Below are 21,543 nucleotides of genomic sequence, written 5' to 3' on the forward strand. Positions count from 1 at the left end.
TCGTTGTGCGAACATGTGCGAACATGTATATAGGGCTCCCTTGGAAATCAGTTACTACGTTAACTGAAGGGACTACCCTAAAGATCAATAAATAAAAAAAGGCATTGCAAAATACATCTGTATGATACATGCTTTATTAGATGAGTTACAATAGTCTGACTCAGAACTTAATTACCATCTCAGCTCTATGTCCATGGAGACATCCAGGTAATAAGATATGCAAGGCAAAAGTTTTAAATTTTAAACAGCTGCTTGAACTAACTGTTACCTTGTGTATGTCAAGTCTATGTAAGGCCACAGCAAGTAAATTTTATGGATGACATCAGTGCTCGCATTAATTTTCGCCTGATTTCAGAAAAAAAAAACAATTTTTTTTTTCTGCGGGGATGGTAAACATGACGATAACGTACCAAAATGAGTAAATATGTTGTGTTGTAGCGTAATAATTGTGCTTGTAGAAGTGACACTTGCGAGGTACCCAGGACTGTAGTTGTAGAAATAAAACTTATTGATTAGTTGTAAAAGTGCCACCAATATGGAAGCCATGAGTGTGGTTACCAACTTTGTTGGTGATGCCAGTCTACCACACTAGTGTCACTTTTACTGCACCTGTTCATGTCTTGAATATGGGAATGAATTCCTTGTTGGCTCTGATACCATGTTTTGTACCTTTAATTCTTGTTACAACATTCATCACAACTAAATGGCACCTATTTTTGAAAATGTAGCCATCTTGTTTTTTTTCACCCATCTTGTGTTTTTTTCGCCCTATCGCACTATTTTTGCAGTCTGCAGAGGATGTCATCCATAAAATTTACTTGCTGTGGCCTAACATAAAAAACAACAGATTTTGTGAGAAGCATTTAAGAATATCATCCACAAACTTGTGTGTTGGAATGTACATTTTTCTCTTATATAAAAACAGAACTGGAAATATTTGATATTACCTATAGTATAACCATGTGCTAATAGATCACATACAAACAAACCATCCATTCATGAAAGTCAAGTACTGTATATACATCTAAAGAGGTTTCACTAAAATAGATTTTTTACTGATTTACAACAAATTGTATATACATGACACTGGTATCTATAGAAATCCTTACATGTATGTAGGACTTACAAAAGTCAAAAAGTGTATTTTTAAATTCTTTACATCCTTCTTTCTATGGGGCAATGCCAGTTAAAGAACTTGGTTTTCATACTTTTCTTTTCTTTCCGAAACCAGTTTTCCCAGAAAAACAACAACCAATGCATGCACATTACACTCAAATCTCAGAGTCATTCTTTGACTACAAAATGTCACTAGCACAACCCAATTTCAAATGCTATCCATTTTCATTGGAGCTTTGCTTCTAGCTTTTTGTCCATTGGAACTTCAAAGCCTGTGTATCTAATTTGATGAAAAAACATCAGATCTAAGTAGTTACCCTGGCATTGCCATACACAAAAGAGATACAGGTATGTACACATGTATGTGTGTTGCTGTGGGCTACTTCTGTAAGATGAACTGCTCCACAAATTCTTGTTGTTCTGCCTCGTCCTTAAGTAAGGCCTCGTACTGGACACGGTATCTGATAAAACATCACATCATAGGATTTAACTGGAGAGACAAGACACTTAGGAGTCATCCTCCTACGCAGGGACATCCAACAGCCAAACTGCCTGTCTGGATGTACCCTGTTCTTTCAACCGTCACTCTTAGTTCCTGTGGACGTCCCCCCAAACCAGCTGTCAGCCAGTCTGAGAATAGACCTTTCAGTTTTCAAAAGGGGTCTCGCGTAAATAAGGGTAAGCTCATTAATATGAATAAGCAGGATGGTCAGTAACTAAGAGTGAGGTTGAAAGAGCAGGGTACATCAAGACAGGCGGTCTGGCTGTTGGATGTCCCTGCGTAGGAGGATGTAAGGAGTCACATGGGAACATTTGCAGAACTGATTGAGTGCATAAGAATTCAATCTTGCATATGTTGTATCATCAACATCATGGTACATGTACATATTTTTGACTTGACTGCATCTAAAATAGAATAACTTATTTGAATAAATATCCAAATTTGGATCCTGGAAATGTAAAGCAGGGCTTGAAATACTTTTTTCTGCATACCTGCACTGGTGCAGGTAACATTGAAAATTACCTGCACCAGACAAATTTTACCTGCACCACTCTTAATTTAGGAAATATGGATCATACTAAAATCGTTCAGGAACAATTGCTATTTTCTCTCTTATACTTTATAGGTCGTAACATTCAATGCAGCTAATAACAATCCACATACACTTACATCATATGACATGTATTTATAAAACCCAGTACATGGACCAGTGCAGGTTAGGTGCAGGTAGACACCAGAAATACCTGCACAGCTCCAATTTCACCTGCACTATAGTGTATATGCAGGTGGTATTTTGAGCCCTGTAAAGCAAAGCAAGCTCTAATAATTTCAGTGAATCTTGTTCACAGCATCCCCCCATCATCAAATTAACCTATTGCATATCAGACTTTTCTTTTACACAACCAGTGATATCAGTGACATCTTCCTCAGAGCTTTAAACTCGAGTGCAGCAAGCAGGCTTTTAGCTAGGATTTTATTATAGGGAGTCCAAATTTATTGTTGAGTCCCAGTAAGTGACTATTGTAGGGGGGTCCGGGGTCATCCATCTTCCATGGTGCAGAGTTTTTGATGATTTTAAATGAAAATAGTGTATTCTCAGGTATCCTAAAGGAGAAAAATGTTGTTACAGAGGTCAAAGTAGAAGACTGTGACCAAAGATGACCTGGTAGCATCCCTGGTCAATCAGAATTTCATGCTTCTCAGAGGATTTTGTCCCCAGTGCGAGGGCATCCAAAGATGACGCGTCAACGCATGCCTGGCTAAAAGCCTGGCAGCAAGAGCACCAGCTACATCAGCTACTTATAGCAGCAAGACGCAGCACTCAAGTTAGAAGCTCTGAGGAAGATGTCTGATAGGCATTGAAACATAAGCAGGTGAGACTTTACATGTTCTGTAAAAGAAAACACCAATAGGTGAACCTAATACTTACCTCTCTAGCTGTGTCTTCTTCTCTGATATAAGGGCCTGTAACTGCTGCTCCTGGGCTTCTCTCTGTTTGGCCATGGACTTCAGCTGATTCCTGTTACCGATTGCCTGTTATCAATAAGAAGAAATTGATGAGTAAATTATGGTAATAAAAAGGATTTATGTGGTTATACTCCTTCAGAAATGGACATCACATTAATTTGTATAATAAGACAATTACTGAGTAAGCATCGTGTGGTGTAATCGGTTAGATGTTTGGCCCAAACCTTAGAGGTCCCAGGCTCGAAACTGCTGATGTGCCCCGATGTTGTTAGCCTGAGTATCATCCATATTCTACCGGGGCTCCTTACACTCGCTACCCCTAAAAAATACGTCTGAAACTGCACAGGCAGAGACGGTTTGGCATTATTTTTTAGGGAAGTGAGTGTAAGGAGCCCCGGTAGAAATAGGATGGTACCCAGGCTACGATGTTGTGCCCTTAGATGGGAAAGGCACTTTACATGACTTTCCTCACTTCACTCAGGTGTACATGAGTACCTGGCTTCAGTTAGGGCCGGTCCTACGATAGGGTGTTAAATGGAGGGCCCGTGTTTGGGACAGCCACAAGTCATGCATGTTAAACTTTAAAGAACCCACCACACTTATCAAAAAGTCCTTCCAAGTGTGAGTGGATCAAACCTTACAGTCTGGTCTCGGGGTTGACGTCTTGAAAAGGTGTTACAGTGTTACTCACCTGTTATGTATGTCAATCCCTCAACAAATGTGGTAAAACTGAATAAGTACATGTAAATGTGAAAACACGTTGAGACTTAGAAAGTTTCTCTACCTTCATCTTTTCTTTCTCCACTTCCTTGGCTAGCCGGTCCACCATCTCTATGAAGCTCCCCACTATCTTCTGGAACTCTGCAATTTCTAAAGAAACAAAAGAGAAGAATCATACACAAGTTTAATGTTTTGTTTAATTTCACAATGTCAACGTCAACGCAACGTATCTACTATAGCAGTATACATGCCAAGATTGTGCATTACAGAAATGAATAGATATTCGTAAAAACATACTTTGCCAAACCTAGTTTGGAAGCAAAATTATGAGGTTCACTGTATATTTTGACTACTCCTTAGCAACAAGCACACCAAATCGGACCCCAAAACATTCGCGCAAACGCTATTTATCAGTGTCTACAAACTAATACGAACTGTCAACAAAGTCCTTGCACTCTTCCTTCAGCTCTGTTGTAGTTGTAGACACCTCAGGGTCTAGAACTCTGATCTTATTCAGCTCATCGAAGTGGAGTCCCGCTTTTCCCAAAGCTTCGTCCGCCATTTTCACGTCTCTCCTCAGGAATGTGTCTCGCGGTTTCTCGCGAAACGCGAGATCTCTGACGTCATTAGTTGAAAATTTAGGCCGTTCATTTTATTCACGAAGTACTGCCTGAAAATACTGAAGGATTAAATATGCAAAATTTCCTTCAAAACTCTAAGTGTTACAATAAATGAGACAACAAAATAGTTTAATTTATATGAAAGAAATTTTACAATCTTTATTGTTAGTTTAATGTATTTATGATATCCTTTTTGTGGCATAAAATGTAGGCATTAAATTCCTTAGGGAAGACACCAAATGCTATCTTGGGGCTTACTTCCTGTCAAGAGCCAAAAATACTGACGGTGAAGTCGTGACACAACGTTCTTCTTTCATACACCAGGGTTTCTTAAGATTTCTTTCAAAATTGCGATGTCTGGCGAGTCCGGGAGTAGAACGTCTAGCTTCAGGAGTGTTAGCCCCAGCAAATATGTGAAGTTAAACGTGGGAGGGGCGCTGTTTTATACAACCATGGGGACTCTGACCAAACAGGACAACATGTTGCGAGCGATGTTCAGTGGCCGGATGGAAGTTTAACAGATTCTGAAGGTAAATTATTTCTTCACTTTTATATCTTACACTCAGTATGACCAAGATAACAAGATTCTTCAGGACAATATATACAATCTTCATCTTATATAAAAGGTAAACATCACTGTTTATTTTGGGTGTGGGACTCTGCACAATGTGTGTGTCAAAATATTCACATGTATCTTTTGCGAGTGGTAAGTTTTCATTTTTCCAAAATAAATCTGGGTATCTCCTTCAAAGTTTTCTTTCTTAAAGAGACAAGATCTACGTCTGTTAAGTTGTTGTTTTTGTCATAAATAGAACAGTAAGTTAATAGTCCTTAGTCACATCCTGTGGAAGTTTAGTGTACCTTGTTTAAGCTACCACAAGCATGTCTAACCGGAAATATGAAGATTCTCAAATCTCAATGAAACCAATGTCTAATACTAATTCAAGTAGCACGTGGCTAACTTCATGTTGAAAATCAGATTAAGAATACTACTTCTCATGCATTGAATTATCTTTTTTTTTTAATTTAAGAGTTTGATTTTAGGCCATATTGTAGTCTCAGAACCGTGGGTGTGGCTCTACTGGTGACTCATACTACTTGTCTTGGCACCCGAGCTATGCAGGGCGGAGCCTTAGCTTAGCTGTGGTGTACATCTTTGACTAACCCTAGGCATTTTGTGAATATTGTACAGCCATTGATCCTGTATCACTTAAATCTGTTTTCTTGGTTCGTAGTTGAATTATCAGCTTTGGTGTGAGATATTTCACATGTGCTCTTCCTATCCTAGCATTCATAAAGCAAGCACTGTGTCTGGTAATCTACATTGTAACTACTTGTACGGTTAGGTTGTGCTGCTTGTGCATACATGAAAGTGTTTCTCTCACTTTTGTAACCCGGGCTGTATGATCCAGACTGGTTAAAAGAAACTTCAAGAAGTGTCTCCAAAACCTTTAGTTAACACACGTTGATGAAGGCTAGACATTAAATAAGATACTAGTACACAAGACAAAAGTTACTGAGTGAATGTATAGATTTTCTTAAGTTTATGCAGTTGCCTGGGTTACTGGGTTACCAACTATAGTAGTTCATGTAATGGTATTAATGTTTTAGTACAAACATTGAGCAAAAGAATTCTCTTAGTCTACATAAAGTACATGTACAATGTATACAAAACTGGGTGGTTTCTAGATGCCTTCGCCTGTCGCAATGTACTGAGAATAGAATACCCAAAGTTGCCTTAGACTGTTGAGCAGTGCTGTTGAGTGTTGACCTGGTCTTGGTGGAAGAAAAAGAGGAAGAGCCAAAACCAAGAAGAGGAGGCCTGTGTCAGATGACCTGGCATCCATGAGACTCCCCGAGCGATCAGCACAGACTGTGGCTCAGGACAGACTTGGAAGAAAAAAGTCCTGGCCTTACTACATGTACATATGTACTACTAGTATATGTCTCTCCAGGGACAAAGAGGATAAGTGATTTGTAATACCCCCGTCACATGTAGCAAATATCGATCGGACGACGAGTTTGTGAGCTCTAAATTACAAGAGGCATGACCCTGACGGGAAGGGGGGTAGTCTGCCATTTCTTCGTCGGCATCGTGCTCATCATGCCTCCTCGTAATTTAGAGCTTACAGACTCGTCCTCTGATCGATTTTTGCTACATGTGAGGGGGCTATAAGTAGTGTTAAATGAAGTCTTTTCCAATGATCAATCGTCCATCCTTTCTTTCATTCCTTCTCTCTCAGGTTGGATCCTGATAGACAGAAGTGGCAAACATTTCAGTACGATCCTGAACTACCTGCGGGACGGCAATGCACCTCTGCCAGAGGGCCGTAAGGAAGTCCAGGAACTGCTTGCAGAGGCCAAATACTACTGTATGGCTGAGTTAGTAGACCAGTGTCAGGTACGGACCAGTGCAGCTATTTTGTTTGGCTTCTTGAAGCTTACTCCTTTATTCCTTTATTCTAGATTATTGTGATACCCTTTAGCCCTATTTAGGGTTGGAAGTCCAGACAATTAAAACATACACACATTGTATACACGTACATGCAGACACATATCATGTATATTACAGATCAAAAGAAACATACACAGTCATAACGCTAAAGTTGCTTAAATAAATGTACATTTAGTAGCAATACAGTTCAGTAACAGTTTACATTCTGAAGTGATTGGTCATCAGTATTGATTCTGAAGAAGGCAACAGTGGACAGTTAAAGATTTGATCCATGCATACCTTTGTGTTGGAAGAGACTTTATCATTGTACTACTGTACAGTTCCATAACAGTTCTCAAGATATGTTCTTGCTGTCATCTCTTGGTGTAATGTTTACTTAGCATTCTAAAAATGGAAACAAAACTTAAAGATTCAATTTTTCAGAAATATTAAGATGCTTTTAAGTTATGGTATACTATTGTACATGATAATTACATTTTAGCCAAGCCGTATGTGCATGATAGTGGAGTTTGGTCCAGTCACAAGTGATTTCACATAATGCACACCACTAACAACATCTGTGTTGTGTTTTTTTTCCATCAGACCCTTCTGAAAAGGAAACAGATTGAAGCTGACCCCATCTGTAGAGTACCTGTCATCACATCTGGTAGGGAAGAACAGGCTGTTATAACCACTTCTAACAAGGTGGGTTCTTTTCTGTTGTCCTTGTTTGTAGCTATAGACATGTAGGTATAGATGTAGATATATTTATAGTACTCAATGGTGGTAGTTGTATGGACTGCTCGGAAGATACTGTAGATGAAGGTATAGATGCACTGTGCGTGTTTGGTGCAAGTGCAGATGTAATGATAGATATGTGTTTAGATGTACATACCATCATCATTACATCATGTAGGCATTGTGTTCAGGTGTAGTGGTGCATGTCCGTGAAGTTGTGCCAGTTTGTGTAATTGTAGACATAGTTGTAACGGAATGTATGTGTATGTGCAAGTGTAGATAAAGATTTGAATGCTGGTCTAGGTAGAGATGTATAAGCATGCATCTGTATTTGTAGAATAGAAGAATAGAAGTTGAATTGCAACATAATCTGAATTTCAACTGACTTTCTGGTTATTTTCAGCCTGTTGTTAAACTATTGTACAACAGAGGAAACAACAAGTATTCTTACACAAGGTAAGTAAAGACCTCATATCAAACTATTTCTAAAGAGCTACAGAAAAGATGTTGTCATTTTGAATTACCGTATGTGTTAAGATGTTGTTCTTGAATTCCTTTTCTTGATACATTTTTGTTTCAAGAAGTAATGTCTGGTTAAAGGAAGGCCAAATCTTTTGATGGGAAGTTTTTCCTCTGGACTTGAATTACACTTCTTGTACTTTTGAATTTCAAGCTGTTTTCAATGTGTTAACTTGTAACAATGATTTTGTTTTCACAGCACGTCAGACGACAACATGCTAAAGAACATTGAGCTTTTCGACAAGCTTTCACTACGGTTTAACGGACGGGTACTGTTTATCAAGGACGTAATAGGAACCAACGAGATCTGTTGTTGGACGTTCTATGGGCACGGGCGGAAAGTTGCGGAAATTTGCTGCACGTCAATTGTATATGCTACAGAGAAGAAACAAACAAAGGTGAGGACAGCATTGAACCTCCAACGTTACCCTTTTCCTGTTTTGCATGTGATTTTATGTACAAATCTTCTGTTGCCGATCCTTGTTACAAGATAGAGCAAAGGTTTTGGTTGGGTTATTTTCTCAAAAGTCAAAGTTAGGTCAATTGTCCCAAGTTAGGTCAATTTTATAATGAATAAAACAAATAATTCATGGGGGTATAAGATCTTAAATGTTTTGTTTTATACTTTTTCCTACAGGTTGAGTTTCCTGAGGCGAGAATTTATGAGGAGACGTTAAACATCCTACTGTACGAGAGTCGGGACATGGATCCGGAGAAGGACGTCCTTGCCCGTGCGGCGGAGGTTCGCAGTCTCCCCAGCAGCTGCTGTGTGAGCGATGAGGAAGAGGAGAGATCAGAGGCTCGCGGCGTACGCAGACATTGAGAACGTTAACTACAACATAGACTACGTAAAATAGCTGTCACTCAAGCAACTGGATAAGATTTTAGAAATGGTCAGATGTTTCAGGTAGCATACACTATCTTTTATCAGTGACTCTGAGGGTATCTTTGATGGTGGTATCTCACTGCACTTGGGGCATCGGTGTAGCACTGCGGGGTTCATTCACTGAGGCACTGTTGTGTTATTTTTCCTGATGTTTTATAATTAAGATATTGCATAACACAGGGCACTGCAGGGTTCGTATACTGCACTGTTCGTATTCGCACTGTTTTGTTACTTACGCTGATTTTTTATATTTAAGATATTGCATAATGCGTAACAGCATGACTTAGAAAACTACAAAATATACAAAACATAAGAAAGTTCTTTCTTTATCTCTGAAATTCGTTGAGTAATCTTTTGAACCCCGCAGTGCCGCACTAGTGCCCCAAGTGCAGTGAGATACCACCGTTAAGGTAGTGGATGCTATCTGAAACGTTTGACTGTTTCCAAAATCATATCCACCTGCATGAATAATTGCTATTTGGCATATATTATTACCTTGGTGTCTAGTCTTCATCAACATACAACCTAGACTGTATATAAAATGATAAATGATTTAATGTATTCATAGGACCACAACAATGGGTTCTACGACATTCTTTGGTAGAAATTTAGCAAGAAGATGAAAACAAGGAAGAAATTGTCCCTCCCTTAAGAAACATGTGTTTAAAGGTACAGTCTTTCCCCTCAGAAGCTGTTTTTATGTTGATCTTCTAGTGTAGCGTTTTTCTTTCCGTCCGCAAACCAATAAGGTGGACTAAATTAAATTATCATTAAGGAAGAAAGTTATCAAGCAATATGCCTGTGGAAATTCTGCTGTGCTAATTCAAAATGTTAGTTTGTTATGTAGTCTGGTCAGTGCTAGTATTCTTTACATATTTTCTTTATAAAACTGCAGCATATCTTCTCAAACTTAATGTCAATGACATAATGCTAGTCTTCCATGTTTCTGATTGGAAATTTATTTACCACTAGAAGATATGAATAATGAAGTAGGAGAATCAGAGATTTAAGTGATTTTTGCTATAATTATGTGCTGCTCAATTTAATATTTCCAACCGCAAAAGGTTGTTATACTTCTGATAATTTGTGTGAAAGAAGAAAAGAGATCAGCCCAAGCAGTATTGTGTAGATCAAAATCATCAAGCTTCGATAAATACTTAAAGTGTACATATATTTTGTATAATTGATTTCAACTTTGGCAGCTTTGACACAACTACACAAGAGAGCCTTCTGTATGTGGAAAAAGTCTCTATGTTTTTTCAGTCATTTAAGGTTCCTGTCACATTTGTTGTATGATAGTTTTACAGCAGCATATTGAGGATGTTTCCTACAAAATTCATGGCAGTCATCAGAGTTGCATCGCACTGTAGTACCACGTAAGATACTTGAAAATCCTTGTCATGAAATTTTGGTTGAATGTGGAGACATTTTGGGTAAGAGCAGACATGTAGGGTCTAAGCTTTCCCATTTTGGTCAACATTTGCTCAGTTCCCCAGTTGGGGTAATGAGGAGAGATTTGAGTTGTCGGGTCCTGTTGATGGATACAGGAGCAAATTGGAGTAAAATTTGTGGTTTCTTTGATAGAGCTTGCTTTTCTTGGACATTGATCTGAATTCTGTAAATGCAGAAATGTTCGTGGTGGATTAATGTTCGCAGTTTTCGTGGTGACCACTTCACAGCGAGCTTAAAACCACCGCGAACATTTTTCTATTATGGTATTAGACTGCAGTCTATGGTGCTACCGCGAACTTAAATCCACCGCGAAAAGTCCTTTTACGGCTACTGCCAAATTAAATCCCCGCGAACTTAGATGCATTTACAGTAACCCACATTTCATTGAATGGTTATAAAGTAGCTGGAAAAAAAGTTTGAGATTGAAACTTGGTTAAGTACTATAGTGAGGTATTTTTCAGTGCTTCTTATGTCAGGTTTCAATGAGGATGCCCTACTCAGATGTCTGCCCTTCAGCAGTTTTGTGATGGAAAAGATTATCATAGGTTCTTGTCAACGGTTGATTCTGTCATAACTACAATGAAAACCCTACAACAATTGTGATAGTATACAGGTTTATTCATTCAAATGTAATTCAGTATGCTTTTATTAGTTACATTAATTGTCATAAACGTTTTGAATGTTCATTTCATCATCTCTTCCGAGAGAGGGCTGTGATATACCAAGGAACCATATGTTTCTACTTGAGAATAAACATTATTTTGCAAATTACCCTTGGCCGAAATACATGTATGTACATACTTGTGTGAAAAAAGAATGATGCTAGATACATTTATGGGTACAGTTTAGGCTACACAGTTTAGCACAATTGCCTTTTCTTGGTTTTTCACTTGTTTTTTTGATACAGTGTTATGCTACATGTTAATCAGGTAAAAGACATTAGCCAGAAAAGTACAGTCAGAACTCATGTTCAATGATAACTAACGAGAGCAAAAATCATACCACTTTGCCCTCCAGTAGTGCTGACACTTTTTCATGTCCCTTTAACCGTGCTTTGTCCAATGGTGAAAGATTGATGTTGTCTTTGGCACTTACTGAGGCCCCATAATCCAACAGCATCTTTACTGAGTCACAATGGCCTTGTTCAGAGGCCAAGTGGAGTGCCGTGCAGCCAGCAAAGTCTTTCTCATCAACATCAACCTTGCCAGTTTCCAACACTAACCTAAGGGCGTCCACGTTACCAGTCCACGCTGCAAGGTGTAGTCCAGTCCCCCCATCTTCTGACTTTATACTGGGATCTCCGCCTTTCTCAAGAAGAAGCTGGGTAACATCAGGGTTTGTGAGCAGTGCAATATGAAGCGGTGTCTCCCCATCTTCACTAGTTACGTTGGGTAATCCCCCCGCCGCCAAAAGCACCTGTAGTGTTTGGGCTTGTCCTCTCTCTGCAGCATGGTGCACAGCTGTTATACCATTACAACCTTTTGCATTACTGTCCAGGCCTTTGCTGAGTAATAGCTCTACCACCTTCACATGCCCATGATATGCAGCCCAGTGGAGTGCAGTATCCCCTTGTTTATCTCTTGTATGTGGATCTGCCCCTATGTCTATGAGGACTTCAACCACCTCAAAATGGCCTTGTTCAGAGGCCAAGTGGAGTGCCGTGCAGCCAGCAAAGTCTTTCTCATCAACATCAACCTTGCCAGTTTCCAACACTAACCTAAGGGCGTCCACGTTACCAGTCCACGCTGCAAGGTGTAGTCCAGTCCCCCCGTCTTCTGACTTTATACTGGGATCTCCACCTTTCTCAAGAAGAAGCTGGGCAACATCAGGGTTTCTTAGCAGTGCGATATGAAGCGGTGTCTCTCCATCTTCATTAGTCACGTTAGGTGATCCTCCTGCCTGCAGAAGCACCTGAAGTGTCTGGGCTTGTCCTCTTTCTGCAGCACGGTGCACAGCTGTTCTGCCATAATAACCTTTTGCATTACTGTCCAGGCCTTTGCTGAGTAATAACTCTACCACCTTGACATGCCCATGATATGCAGCCCAGTGGAGTGCTGTATCACCCTGTTTATCTTTTGCATGTGGATCTGCCCCTATGTCTATCAGGTATTCCAGGGCTTCGTCGTGTCCCCCAAAAGCCGCTGCATACAGCGGTGTTTTGCCATAGCTGTTTGTTGCATTGACTTCAGCACCTTTCTCAGCAAGAGTTTTCATCATTGAAACATGGCCATAACTTGTTGCAGAATGTAGCGCTGTGTCACCATACTTATCCGTATCGTCGATGGCTGCCCCTGATGAAAGCAAGACTTCAACCACTTCCAACTGATTGTCACTAGCGGCAAAATGTAGCGCTGAATAGTTATCGTCTGCTTGTGCATTCAGATCTGCTTTGGAATGTAACAAGTCTTTAACGATCAGAGGATACCCTTCCCTAGCTGCTATGTGGAGAGCTGTATGGCCCCATATGTCTTTTTTATTTAGGTCTGCTCCATAAACTAAGAGGTCATTCACAACATTTGCATGGCCATTCCATGCCGCGAGATGAAGTGCTGTTAGATTATCATTTCCTGTAGCATCAATATTTGCCCCTATCCATAGAAGTAAATGGAGTGCGTTGGTTTTCCCTTCTCGGGCAGCAAAGTGAAGTGCAGTGTTACCAAGGCAATCAGTTGCAGAGATATCTGCATTGTGTTCCAACAGCAGTTTAACCATACGGACATCACCACTGCCTGCTGCCAAGTGAAGTGCTGTCTCATCCATACGGTTCCTTTCATCAACGTTTGCACCTTTATGTAGCAGATATCTTGTAATATTGACATGCCTATTTGCTGCAGCTGAATGAAGTGGCGTGGTTCCCGTTTCATCTTCTATGCTTACTCGGAGATGACCCGACTCTATGACATGCTTAACAGACTGGAGGTTGCCTTTTTCACAAGCATCTAGGAGTTGTTTGACATTTTCCTTCCATTGTTGTCCTTCACTTGATGGGGATTCGTCTTCTGGAGATGACTTTACTGCCTCTGCATACATGAGACTGTCTGCCTGATATGATGTGCCGGTAGCTTTGGCTGGAGATCTGTAATTCAATGTTTACATTGTAAGTGCACCATAATCGATGCTGTTATACAAATTACTTTATTACTACATGGTTGCATCTGACAAACTTATTATAGGTAACTGGTTATGTGTGGCAGAGCACCACTGATGTGGTTTTTGTATTTTTCAGAAGATAACTGTAATGCTTTCCTGTCATTGCAACTTGCTTGCCTTTTGATAAAACAGAAAGGCAATTTTTACAGATGGGTTGGGGACATTGCCATGTACATGTACATTGTATACTGATCGAGTATTACCAAAACAAAAACAGTAGTTCTTGACAGCGAGGTCTAACTACTAACGTTACATTTCTGTAAGTTACAACAGTCTGCAAGTACCTTTCCTGTGTTTCCTCAACAGCATCTTCATGTGCTGAGTGACATGCCTCCAAGCCTTCCGCACCAGAGTCTGTCATCAGCTCCTTAGAATTCCCTGAAAGTACAACAATCATGTACATTATAAGTTAAGTTGCAATATTCACATCATTAATGGGACTAGTATATGATAGTTACGACCAAAAATTACTCAAATTTATGCCATGAGTCAGCAAAGCTACATGTATCATTAATTTGCAGTAATGCTGTAGTGTCTGTAGACAATATCATTGCAATGTATGCAGTTCACTAGCCAATGCATGTTTAAACTGCAACACTATGGGGGCACCAGCACATACAAATGTACCAACACTCCTTTATCTCCATGAATAATGGAGATATAGTTTTGGGTGTGAGTGTGTCTGTGTTTCTGGATTTTCATAGCATAACTCAAGAACCTCTGGTGGTGTACGTTTGCATGTTTGCCCCCCCCCCCCCCCAGCAGTTTGCTTTGGATCTGCAGGTGTAGTTTAATCAAAATCTTGCAAGGAGAACAACTATAGCATCACGGATTTCCATGATATACTTACCTGTGGTTTGACCTGTGGTTGTTCCCTCAACATTAGGGGTGAGTGTACAGCCTTTGACAACCGTCAGTTTGTTATCATTTCGAATGCCAGGTGTTGTGCCATTGAAATAATGTTTCCACGAGAGGTAGTCCTCTTGCAGTGCCACAGTTGATACACAGAGGGTCTTGTCATCTACAAGATCTCTCATCTCATCCGTGATGGCCAAGTCGGTAAACTGTTTGGAAAGTTTACCTGTTTTATGAGAGGCCCAGAAATTTTCCAAACCTTTTTCATTGTCAAAATGAATGTGGAATATCACACATCCCTCATATGCACGAAGAATTTTTGCATCCCAATTAAACATTGTTTCTATGACTTGTTCTGTCTTCTCTCTTAAGAATGAATCGCTCACCATGTTTTTCATGCTATCTAATAGTTTCAACCTGTCTTCACCCCAGTCTCTACACTGTTTCAGATCTGTTTCTTTCATGTGCTTTTTCAACAGTTGTTTCTTTGTCTCGTCATCTAGAGCTAAGTGTAACCCTGGTGGCACTTCTATCTTGATTTCATTCCCGTTTTGGTCTGGCATTCCCGCAGTGAGTACAAGCATCATACCTGCAGTGATGAAATGGAAAATACATAGGGGTTATGAATATATCTTAAAAGTGCCAGAAAGGAAATGTCTTCCTTCCCAGCTTTTCACAAGGACATGGACTTGTTTCATGTCACAAGCAATGGTTCATTCAAAATGCCTAAACCATAATACTTTAATATGCTTTTGTAGTTAACCAATGAAGCTACCCGGCATGCTACAATAAAAGAGCTTTGTGGAACTTAACACCATTGTTTTCCTGATTTTTATCACTGATATTCAAGGATGAAATAATTTTTTTGTATTTTCTTGTTTTCATGCCCACAGTCAGTTGTTTGATCATCTTTTTGTTACTTGTCTGGTGATTTTTATACTACTGCCAATAATCTTTGCGCACAATGGGTCATGTGACATGTGTAACATTCAAATACATGTACATACTTCGATTTAGTAGGAAATAGAGATCAAGAGGATAAAGCAGAACATAAATATATAACTTATTTCATCAGAATTACATTTTTCACATCATTATATTTTGCAACAATAAATAATTTAAGATAGTATGTGTCAGTAAACAATACAAGTAATCTTACTGTCAGGTTTAGCATTGTGTGGACGACTGTAAGGTTTTTCCTTGTGTGTCTTTCCTTTTGATGTTTCTGCACAGACAAAGAGAAGATCTGTTAGTAAAACACTGGTCCTACAGGGGAGAGGATTCTTTTAGTTGCTACGGCTGAAGACCTATGTACCATGTTTCTGTAAATATTGATGTCAATGGTATATCGTCCGTTCAGATTTCTAGCCTAATTAATTAATGCGTTTAGAATTTTAAATTTTTAAATGTTATGTTTTGTTATCAGAGTTTTAACAATTCTTTTTAACCTTGTAATTAAATGCCGCTATACTTACAGTGTGACTGTGTGACCATCCCCTGTTAGAGTTTAAGGTAAATCAGTTAAGTTACTATCAATTAGCAATGTCTGATTGTTAATAGTTCCATACCAGATGTTGATGACTTTTTGTTCTCCTTTTCCTCTTTGGTACTTCCATCCTCAAGGGCTACAAAGAAGAATACAAAACATTCAATTATTACTCTCATATTGACATTCATTGTCAAATATTTTCATGAACTCATGACTGGACCCTCTGTCTTAATCATGATTATTAATTTTCAGCAAATTGATGTACTTTCAAAAACCAGGTAAGGGAGGATGGGTCTTAATGACTTAATTACCCACTTCATTCTGGTACTAAGGTTCGAGAACATTCTTCATCAAACACTTTGACAATGTCGTCGTAGATGTCATCGCATGACTGGAACTCGACAGACTGGTTAAAATACAAACTGAAGCATGAAGTCCACGCACCAAAGGCCGAAAATAAACTTTAACCTTGGACGTCTTCTCAAGACCTACCCGCATGCCATATATTAAGATAAACAATAAATATAATCACAATCAATCCAGAGATCCCTTATCTATCAACTTGAAAGTTACTCAAACAAGTTGCGGCCCACAGGTATCCAGAAACACACAAAGACAAGCTATACCTCCATTTTTCATGTAGGTAATATAAAAACTAACTGTCGACTATTATTAAACATCTGTAGCATGATTGACTGCCGAGTAAAATGGGTGCTCAATACTAATAATCCTAGTGATTTATCCCTGACCTTCTTTCTCCTTTTCAGCAAGCTCATTCAGTTCATCCCCGTATCGTTTTCTGCCGATGTCTGTCATCAGGTCCGCCAGAAATGAAAGGTCTCCCGTCTTCAGCACTCCTGCCTCCTCTAACTTGTTGAACATTTGGTGGGCCGTGTCATGTTCGATTGTTCCCCCGTGTAGCTTTTTGCTGCCGGTAATGAAAGTACGAATGCTCTCCACTTCAGTACTCTTTAGATCTTGCGAGATTCTAAGATAAAGAGCCTGACGAGTTTCTTGACTTTCCGCCATTTTACCGGAAGAAACACCTGATGAACTCGCACCTACTGTTCACGGTTCACAAGTCTCTCCTGTTTGTTTTGTCAAGGGCAGCTATTGGCTAAAAGGTGTTGATTCACTACAGTGTATTTGGTCATGCATAGTAACCAATTGCAATCTAGGACATAAGACGGCTTAGTTTTAAGTCCAACATGTTCCCGTGGTTGACAGTTCGAACCGTGTTCACTTATATATATCTGTGTGTCCTGAAGGTTATTAATATATTCAGGAAAGAACGAACGTTCTTGACAACCTATAGCTAGAAAATCTAATTCGTATTTGACCAAGGTCTTGGTTTGACTTAAATACTGTCTCTGATAGCACAGAACGTTGTATTTTCCTTAGAACATAACCTTCTATACTGACTAGTACTAATGAGCACAATCATAATTACAGCCTCGGACCGTGAAAGTCTGCATGTACATCCAAGAGACCCAGCTTCTAGCCTTGTAATTGAGAACCTGTCATAATCAGTGCAAACATTACATGTAGAAGTCACTACTCTCATACTCGTATAGTAATGAAATGATAATTCAGTACTTGGAGAAGGGGTGTATCCGCATACTTTATCTTAGGACATAAGTACTAGTATCTTATGTTCCTTACATCCATGATCAAGGGATTACTTCGGACCCTCGCGTGTCATTATGCGCTGGAGAATAAAGAAATAACTTGCTAATACTATAAATCTTCTCTGATTTATGCGACCACAAAAAACTACATATGCATATTATACTCGAAATAGACTATGCTGTACCTGATGATGATGATGCAACTAAAATTCATCACCAATCCTAATTTGACTGGATATTTCATCTTTCAGTACCATTGAACCAAGAGTGACGTGGCAAAATAAACAATCCAACGATTTTAGTTCAACTCATCTAATCGAATTTTCTGTATTCTACTGTCTTTGTCTTTGCTATCATTGAAGTAAATGCGCCACTTTGCTCTGAATCAAAGCTAATGCTGAGCCAAAGGTCATACATTTACTAAAGCAAATACTACACTTTGAACAGCTTGGAGACGTCATAGATCCATGAAATAATCAGAGCTTTTGCAAATCTCTTGTTTCATCTTGTCTCATTGATTATGCACTGAGTAAGGCTGTGATCAATATACTTTATTTCAAATGATTGTAGAGAAAGTCGTTTCCATACAGTATTCCTTGTATTTCTTTATAAACTATGAAAGTGACTTCTGTTATTACACGATTTACGTATTGTAATATGCATCATGGCACTTTTGCATCGATTTTGTAAATTATGTCCTCATTTGCCTAATTATATCTGTAGATGTTTAACCTACCATGCATTACATAGGGTACATGTATCACATCCCTTTACATTTTCCTATGCACTATTCCGATTGACTCGACGTCGGTAACCACACGTATGTTCCTTCGATTTCTTCCAGAACCAAAGCTATTCCTTTAGCCTCTGCTCAAGACTAGTGATAAGGTCGTTAAGTTTTGCTCCCTTCCAAGGATGTTCCTTGGATTCTTTTGTGAAGTCGATGTACAATAGCTGTGCAAACGGCATGGCCATGGGGCCCTCTGGCGGCCAGGCCGTTTTCTCCAGCAGGACGGGCACCAGAGGTTTCTTCAGCCTGTACGCAAGTTCGACTTCGTTCTGACAGCTGTCAGACTTGGTGTAATTCGGAGTGACGCAGCTGATGACGACCTACAGAGAACGCATGGACAAAAACATAGAATTACTTACCTAGGTGTCAGTAATCCTTTATAGAAAAGCATGTAACTCCTTGGAAATGGTTGTGGTCAGATTTTCAAATACTCCTGAATCAACGGAGTATCCAAGCTAATGTTTTATCTGTGCAGACAGATAAGAACTAAGAATCAAATCGTGAAGATGAGGCGGCAATCTTTGGGCATTTTGTAATTCAAAGGAATTTCATTGATGAAGAGTGCATTTTGTATGCTTTGTACGTTTTTTTTTCTTCAAGATGTTAGTAACAGAATAAGTCAAAACTTGTTATACCTGAATATAAGCCTTCTCACATTAGTTAGGACGCATATGTGCGGCGACAGGAATTCTAGGTAATATGTCGAAGGGTAAGGCACACAATAAGTAAACAGTCCTTGTCTTGACCATTGTTTTGATTTGCATAACAACGTCCATACGGGTTTTGTTTACTTTTTGTGTGCCTTACCCTTTGACATATTACCTAGAACTCCTGTCGCCGCACATATGCGCTCTAACTAATGTGAGAAGGCTTATAAGGCTATAAGGTACACTAATCGGTACGTTGCTATCTGGTATTTTGACCCTGTACCTTAATGGTTTTCACGGCATTGTAACCAGTACCCAGTACCGGTACACATCCCTACTCTAGAATATACAGCATTGAAAGTCTAACCTTGGCTTGCCTTATGCCCCTGTCTATCTCCGCATGCAGTTTGTCTCCACCGCCCATCTTCGTAATGTCCATCCAGCAGCTGTAGCCCTTCTTCTCCAGCACATCACGGAGCTGGATCACCTAATGTAGACATCGTGTGAGAGTGTCCCTTTTTAATTTCGGTTCAAATACAGGTATGGGTGATAAGTATTGTATTTGGTAAATGTTTCGTGAGCCAAATGACCCGCTATTTGACACAGCAGTAGAAGGGCCAATACCCCGCGGCTGTTTCATTCTCTATATTTGCATTTAAAACATTTTAATAAGTTTTTGGCCAAAATCCCGCGCCCTGGTGTTGCAACCAAATGATCTATAATTTGATTTGGGGGTACCGGTACGTTGGAAATATGGTCATAGAATTTCATTTAAACACTTGATTAATTTGATTAAATACCCAAATTTTTTATCATACACACAAAATGTTCGTTAGAAAAAAAAGGGAATGTATATGACGCAGCATATATTCCGAAACGTTATAACGACCAAATGGTATCCTGCGTCTCTGATTGGTCGGACCCGGCCATGTGATCTTAAGTTGGGAATCCTCCCTTGCGGGCGATTCGAAATTAATATCGTCCTTCACGTCCAACTTAAATTTTCATTTTCACACCTGTCAGTGATAGAACATTATGTTTTTTCCTACCTGTTTCTGGTGGTCCCACTGGTAGGACAGGAACACTTGCACCGGCCCGGGGTCGGGAGTGCTCTCCATCGTTAGGGTTACTTCCTTCTCGGGAGACTTACCTACACGGAGACATACACATAGTTACGACTTAGGCCGCAGTCACGTTCATTCGTGCGATCGTCGTATTAAAGATGGCAAACTGACGGCATTTTTGGATAGTCGCGCATGTGTCGTGGAAAATTCAGCTGTCTTGTTAACAAAATGGCTGTCCTTTCTTTTCTAAACAACGAACCATAGTTCGCTTCTTTTTCCAGCCGGGCTTAGACTAAGACATCTGCATCTTCATCTGGTTGAATTTTCAAAGAAACCAAACAAACCTCCTTTTTCCCTTTCAGCAAGCTCATTCAGTTCATCCGCGTACACTTGTCTGCCGATTTTTGCCATCAGGTCCGCCAAAAATGAAAGGTTTCCCGTCTTCAGCACTCCTGCATCCTCTAACTTGTTGAACATTTGGTGGGCCGTGTTACCTTCGATTGTTCCCCCGTGTAGCTTTTTGCTGCCGGTAATGAAAGTACGAATGTTGTCTACTTCAGTACTCGTTAGATCTTGCGAGATTCTAAGATAAAGGGTCTGACGAGTTTCTTGACTTTCCGCCATTTTACCGGAAGAAACACCTGATGAACTGACACCTACTGTTCACGGTTCACAGGTCTCTCCTGTTTGTTTTGTCAAGGGCAGCTATTGGCTAAAAGGTGTTGATTCACTACAGTGTATTTGGTCATGCATAGTAACCAATTGCAATCTAGGACATAAGACGGCTTAGTTTTAAGTCCAACATGTTCCCGTGGTTGACAGTTCGAACCGTGTTCACTTATATATATCTGTGTGTCCTGAAGGTTATTAATATATTCAGGAAAGAACGAACGTTCTTGACAACCTATAGCTAGAAAATCTAATTCGTATTTGACCAAGGTCTTGGTTTGACTTAAATACTGTCTCTGATAGCACAGAACGTTGTATTTTCCTTAGAACATAACCTTCTATACTGACTAGTACTAATGAGCACAATCATAATTACAGCCTCGGACCGTGAAAGTCTGCATGTACATCCAAGAGACCCAGCTTCTAGCCTTGTAATTGAGAACCTGTCATAATCAGTGCAAACATTACATGTAGAAGTCACTACTCTCATACTCGTATAGTAATGAAATGATAATTCAGTACTTGGAGAAGGGGTGTATCCGCATACTTTATCTTAGGACATAAGTACTAGTATCTTATGTTCCTTACATCCATGATCAAGGGATTACTTCGGACCCTCGCGTGTCATTATGCGCTGGAGAATAAAGAAATAACTTGCTAATACTATAAATCTTCTCTGATTTATGCGACCACAAAAAACTACATATGCATATTATACTCGAAATAGACTATGCTGTACCTGATGATGATGATGCAACTAAAATTCATCACCAATCCTAATTTGACTGGATATTCAT

General features: G+C 39.6%; 3 protein-coding genes across 5 annotated transcripts in view; 1 reads left to right on the top strand and 2 right to left on the bottom strand.

The window, feature by feature from the left end:
- Positions 1 to 896: 896 nt before the first annotated feature.
- LOC118426240 (serine/threonine-protein phosphatase 6 regulatory ankyrin repeat subunit C-like) lies at positions 897 to 14,022 on the bottom strand. The gene is made up of 6 exons (XM_035835510.1): positions 13,889 to 14,022; positions 11,457 to 13,530; positions 4,241 to 4,457; positions 3,870 to 3,955; positions 3,048 to 3,151; positions 897 to 1,577 (listed from the first exon to the last, which is right to left on the bottom strand). The coding sequence occupies exons 1-6, from the start codon at positions 14,005 to 14,007 to the stop codon at positions 1,496 to 1,498; spliced, it is 2,682 nt and encodes an 893-aa protein (XP_035691403.1). The 5' UTR covers positions 14,008 to 14,022; the 3' UTR covers positions 897 to 1,495.
- Positions 4,662 to 11,225, top strand: LOC118425785 (BTB/POZ domain-containing adapter for CUL3-mediated RhoA degradation protein 3-like). The gene is given in 7 exon segments (XM_035834870.1): positions 4,662 to 4,938; positions 4,941 to 4,955; positions 6,669 to 6,826; positions 7,463 to 7,564; positions 8,001 to 8,053; positions 8,316 to 8,514; positions 8,754 to 11,225. Coding segments are annotated over 7 exon segments (873 nt in total). The 5' UTR covers positions 4,662 to 4,778; the 3' UTR covers positions 8,940 to 11,225.
- Positions 14,023 to 17,928: 3,906 nt separating the features above from the next.
- The window catches only part of LOC118426726 (protein tirA-like), a 9,425-nt gene continuing 5,810 nt past the window's right edge, over positions 17,929 to 21,543 (bottom strand). The window contains exons 2-5 of one of the 3 annotated variants that reach the window (XM_035836276.1): positions 20,422 to 20,600; positions 20,063 to 20,163; positions 19,381 to 19,500; positions 18,429 to 18,686 (exon numbers count right to left, since the gene is read on the bottom strand). In XM_035836276.1, coding sequence (XP_035692169.1) covers positions 18,429 to 18,686; positions 19,381 to 19,500; positions 20,063 to 20,163; positions 20,422 to 20,554 — 612 coding nt within the window. In that variant the 5' untranslated portion in view covers positions 20,555 to 20,600. Of the gene's footprint in view, positions 18,687 to 19,380; positions 19,501 to 20,062; positions 20,164 to 20,421; positions 20,766 to 21,543 lie in introns of those variants that run through there. The other 2 variants (XM_035836273.1, XM_035836272.1) reach the window with 2 other exon arrangements.

Source organism: Branchiostoma floridae, chromosome 11 (genome assembly GCF_000003815.2).
Source record: "Branchiostoma floridae strain S238N-H82 chromosome 11, Bfl_VNyyK, whole genome shotgun sequence".
NCBI classification, from domain to species: domain Eukaryota; kingdom Metazoa; phylum Chordata; class Leptocardii; order Amphioxiformes; family Branchiostomatidae; genus Branchiostoma; species Branchiostoma floridae.

Excerpts from the sequence above, each read along its gene's own strand:
- LOC118426240 (XM_035835510.1), bottom strand. The coding sequence starts at position 14,007 with ATGTACATGATTGTTGTACTTTCAGGGAATTCTAAGGAGCTGATGACA. Across the intron at positions 4,458-11,456 it reads CACTACTGGAGGGCAAAGTG|AATGAACGGCCTAAATTTTC; the intron begins GTATGATTTTTG and ends CTTCGTGAATAA. Across the intron at positions 3,152-3,869 it reads TGGAGAAAGAAAAGATGAAG|GCAATCGGTAACAGGAATCA; the intron begins GTAGAGAAACTT and ends TATTGATAACAG.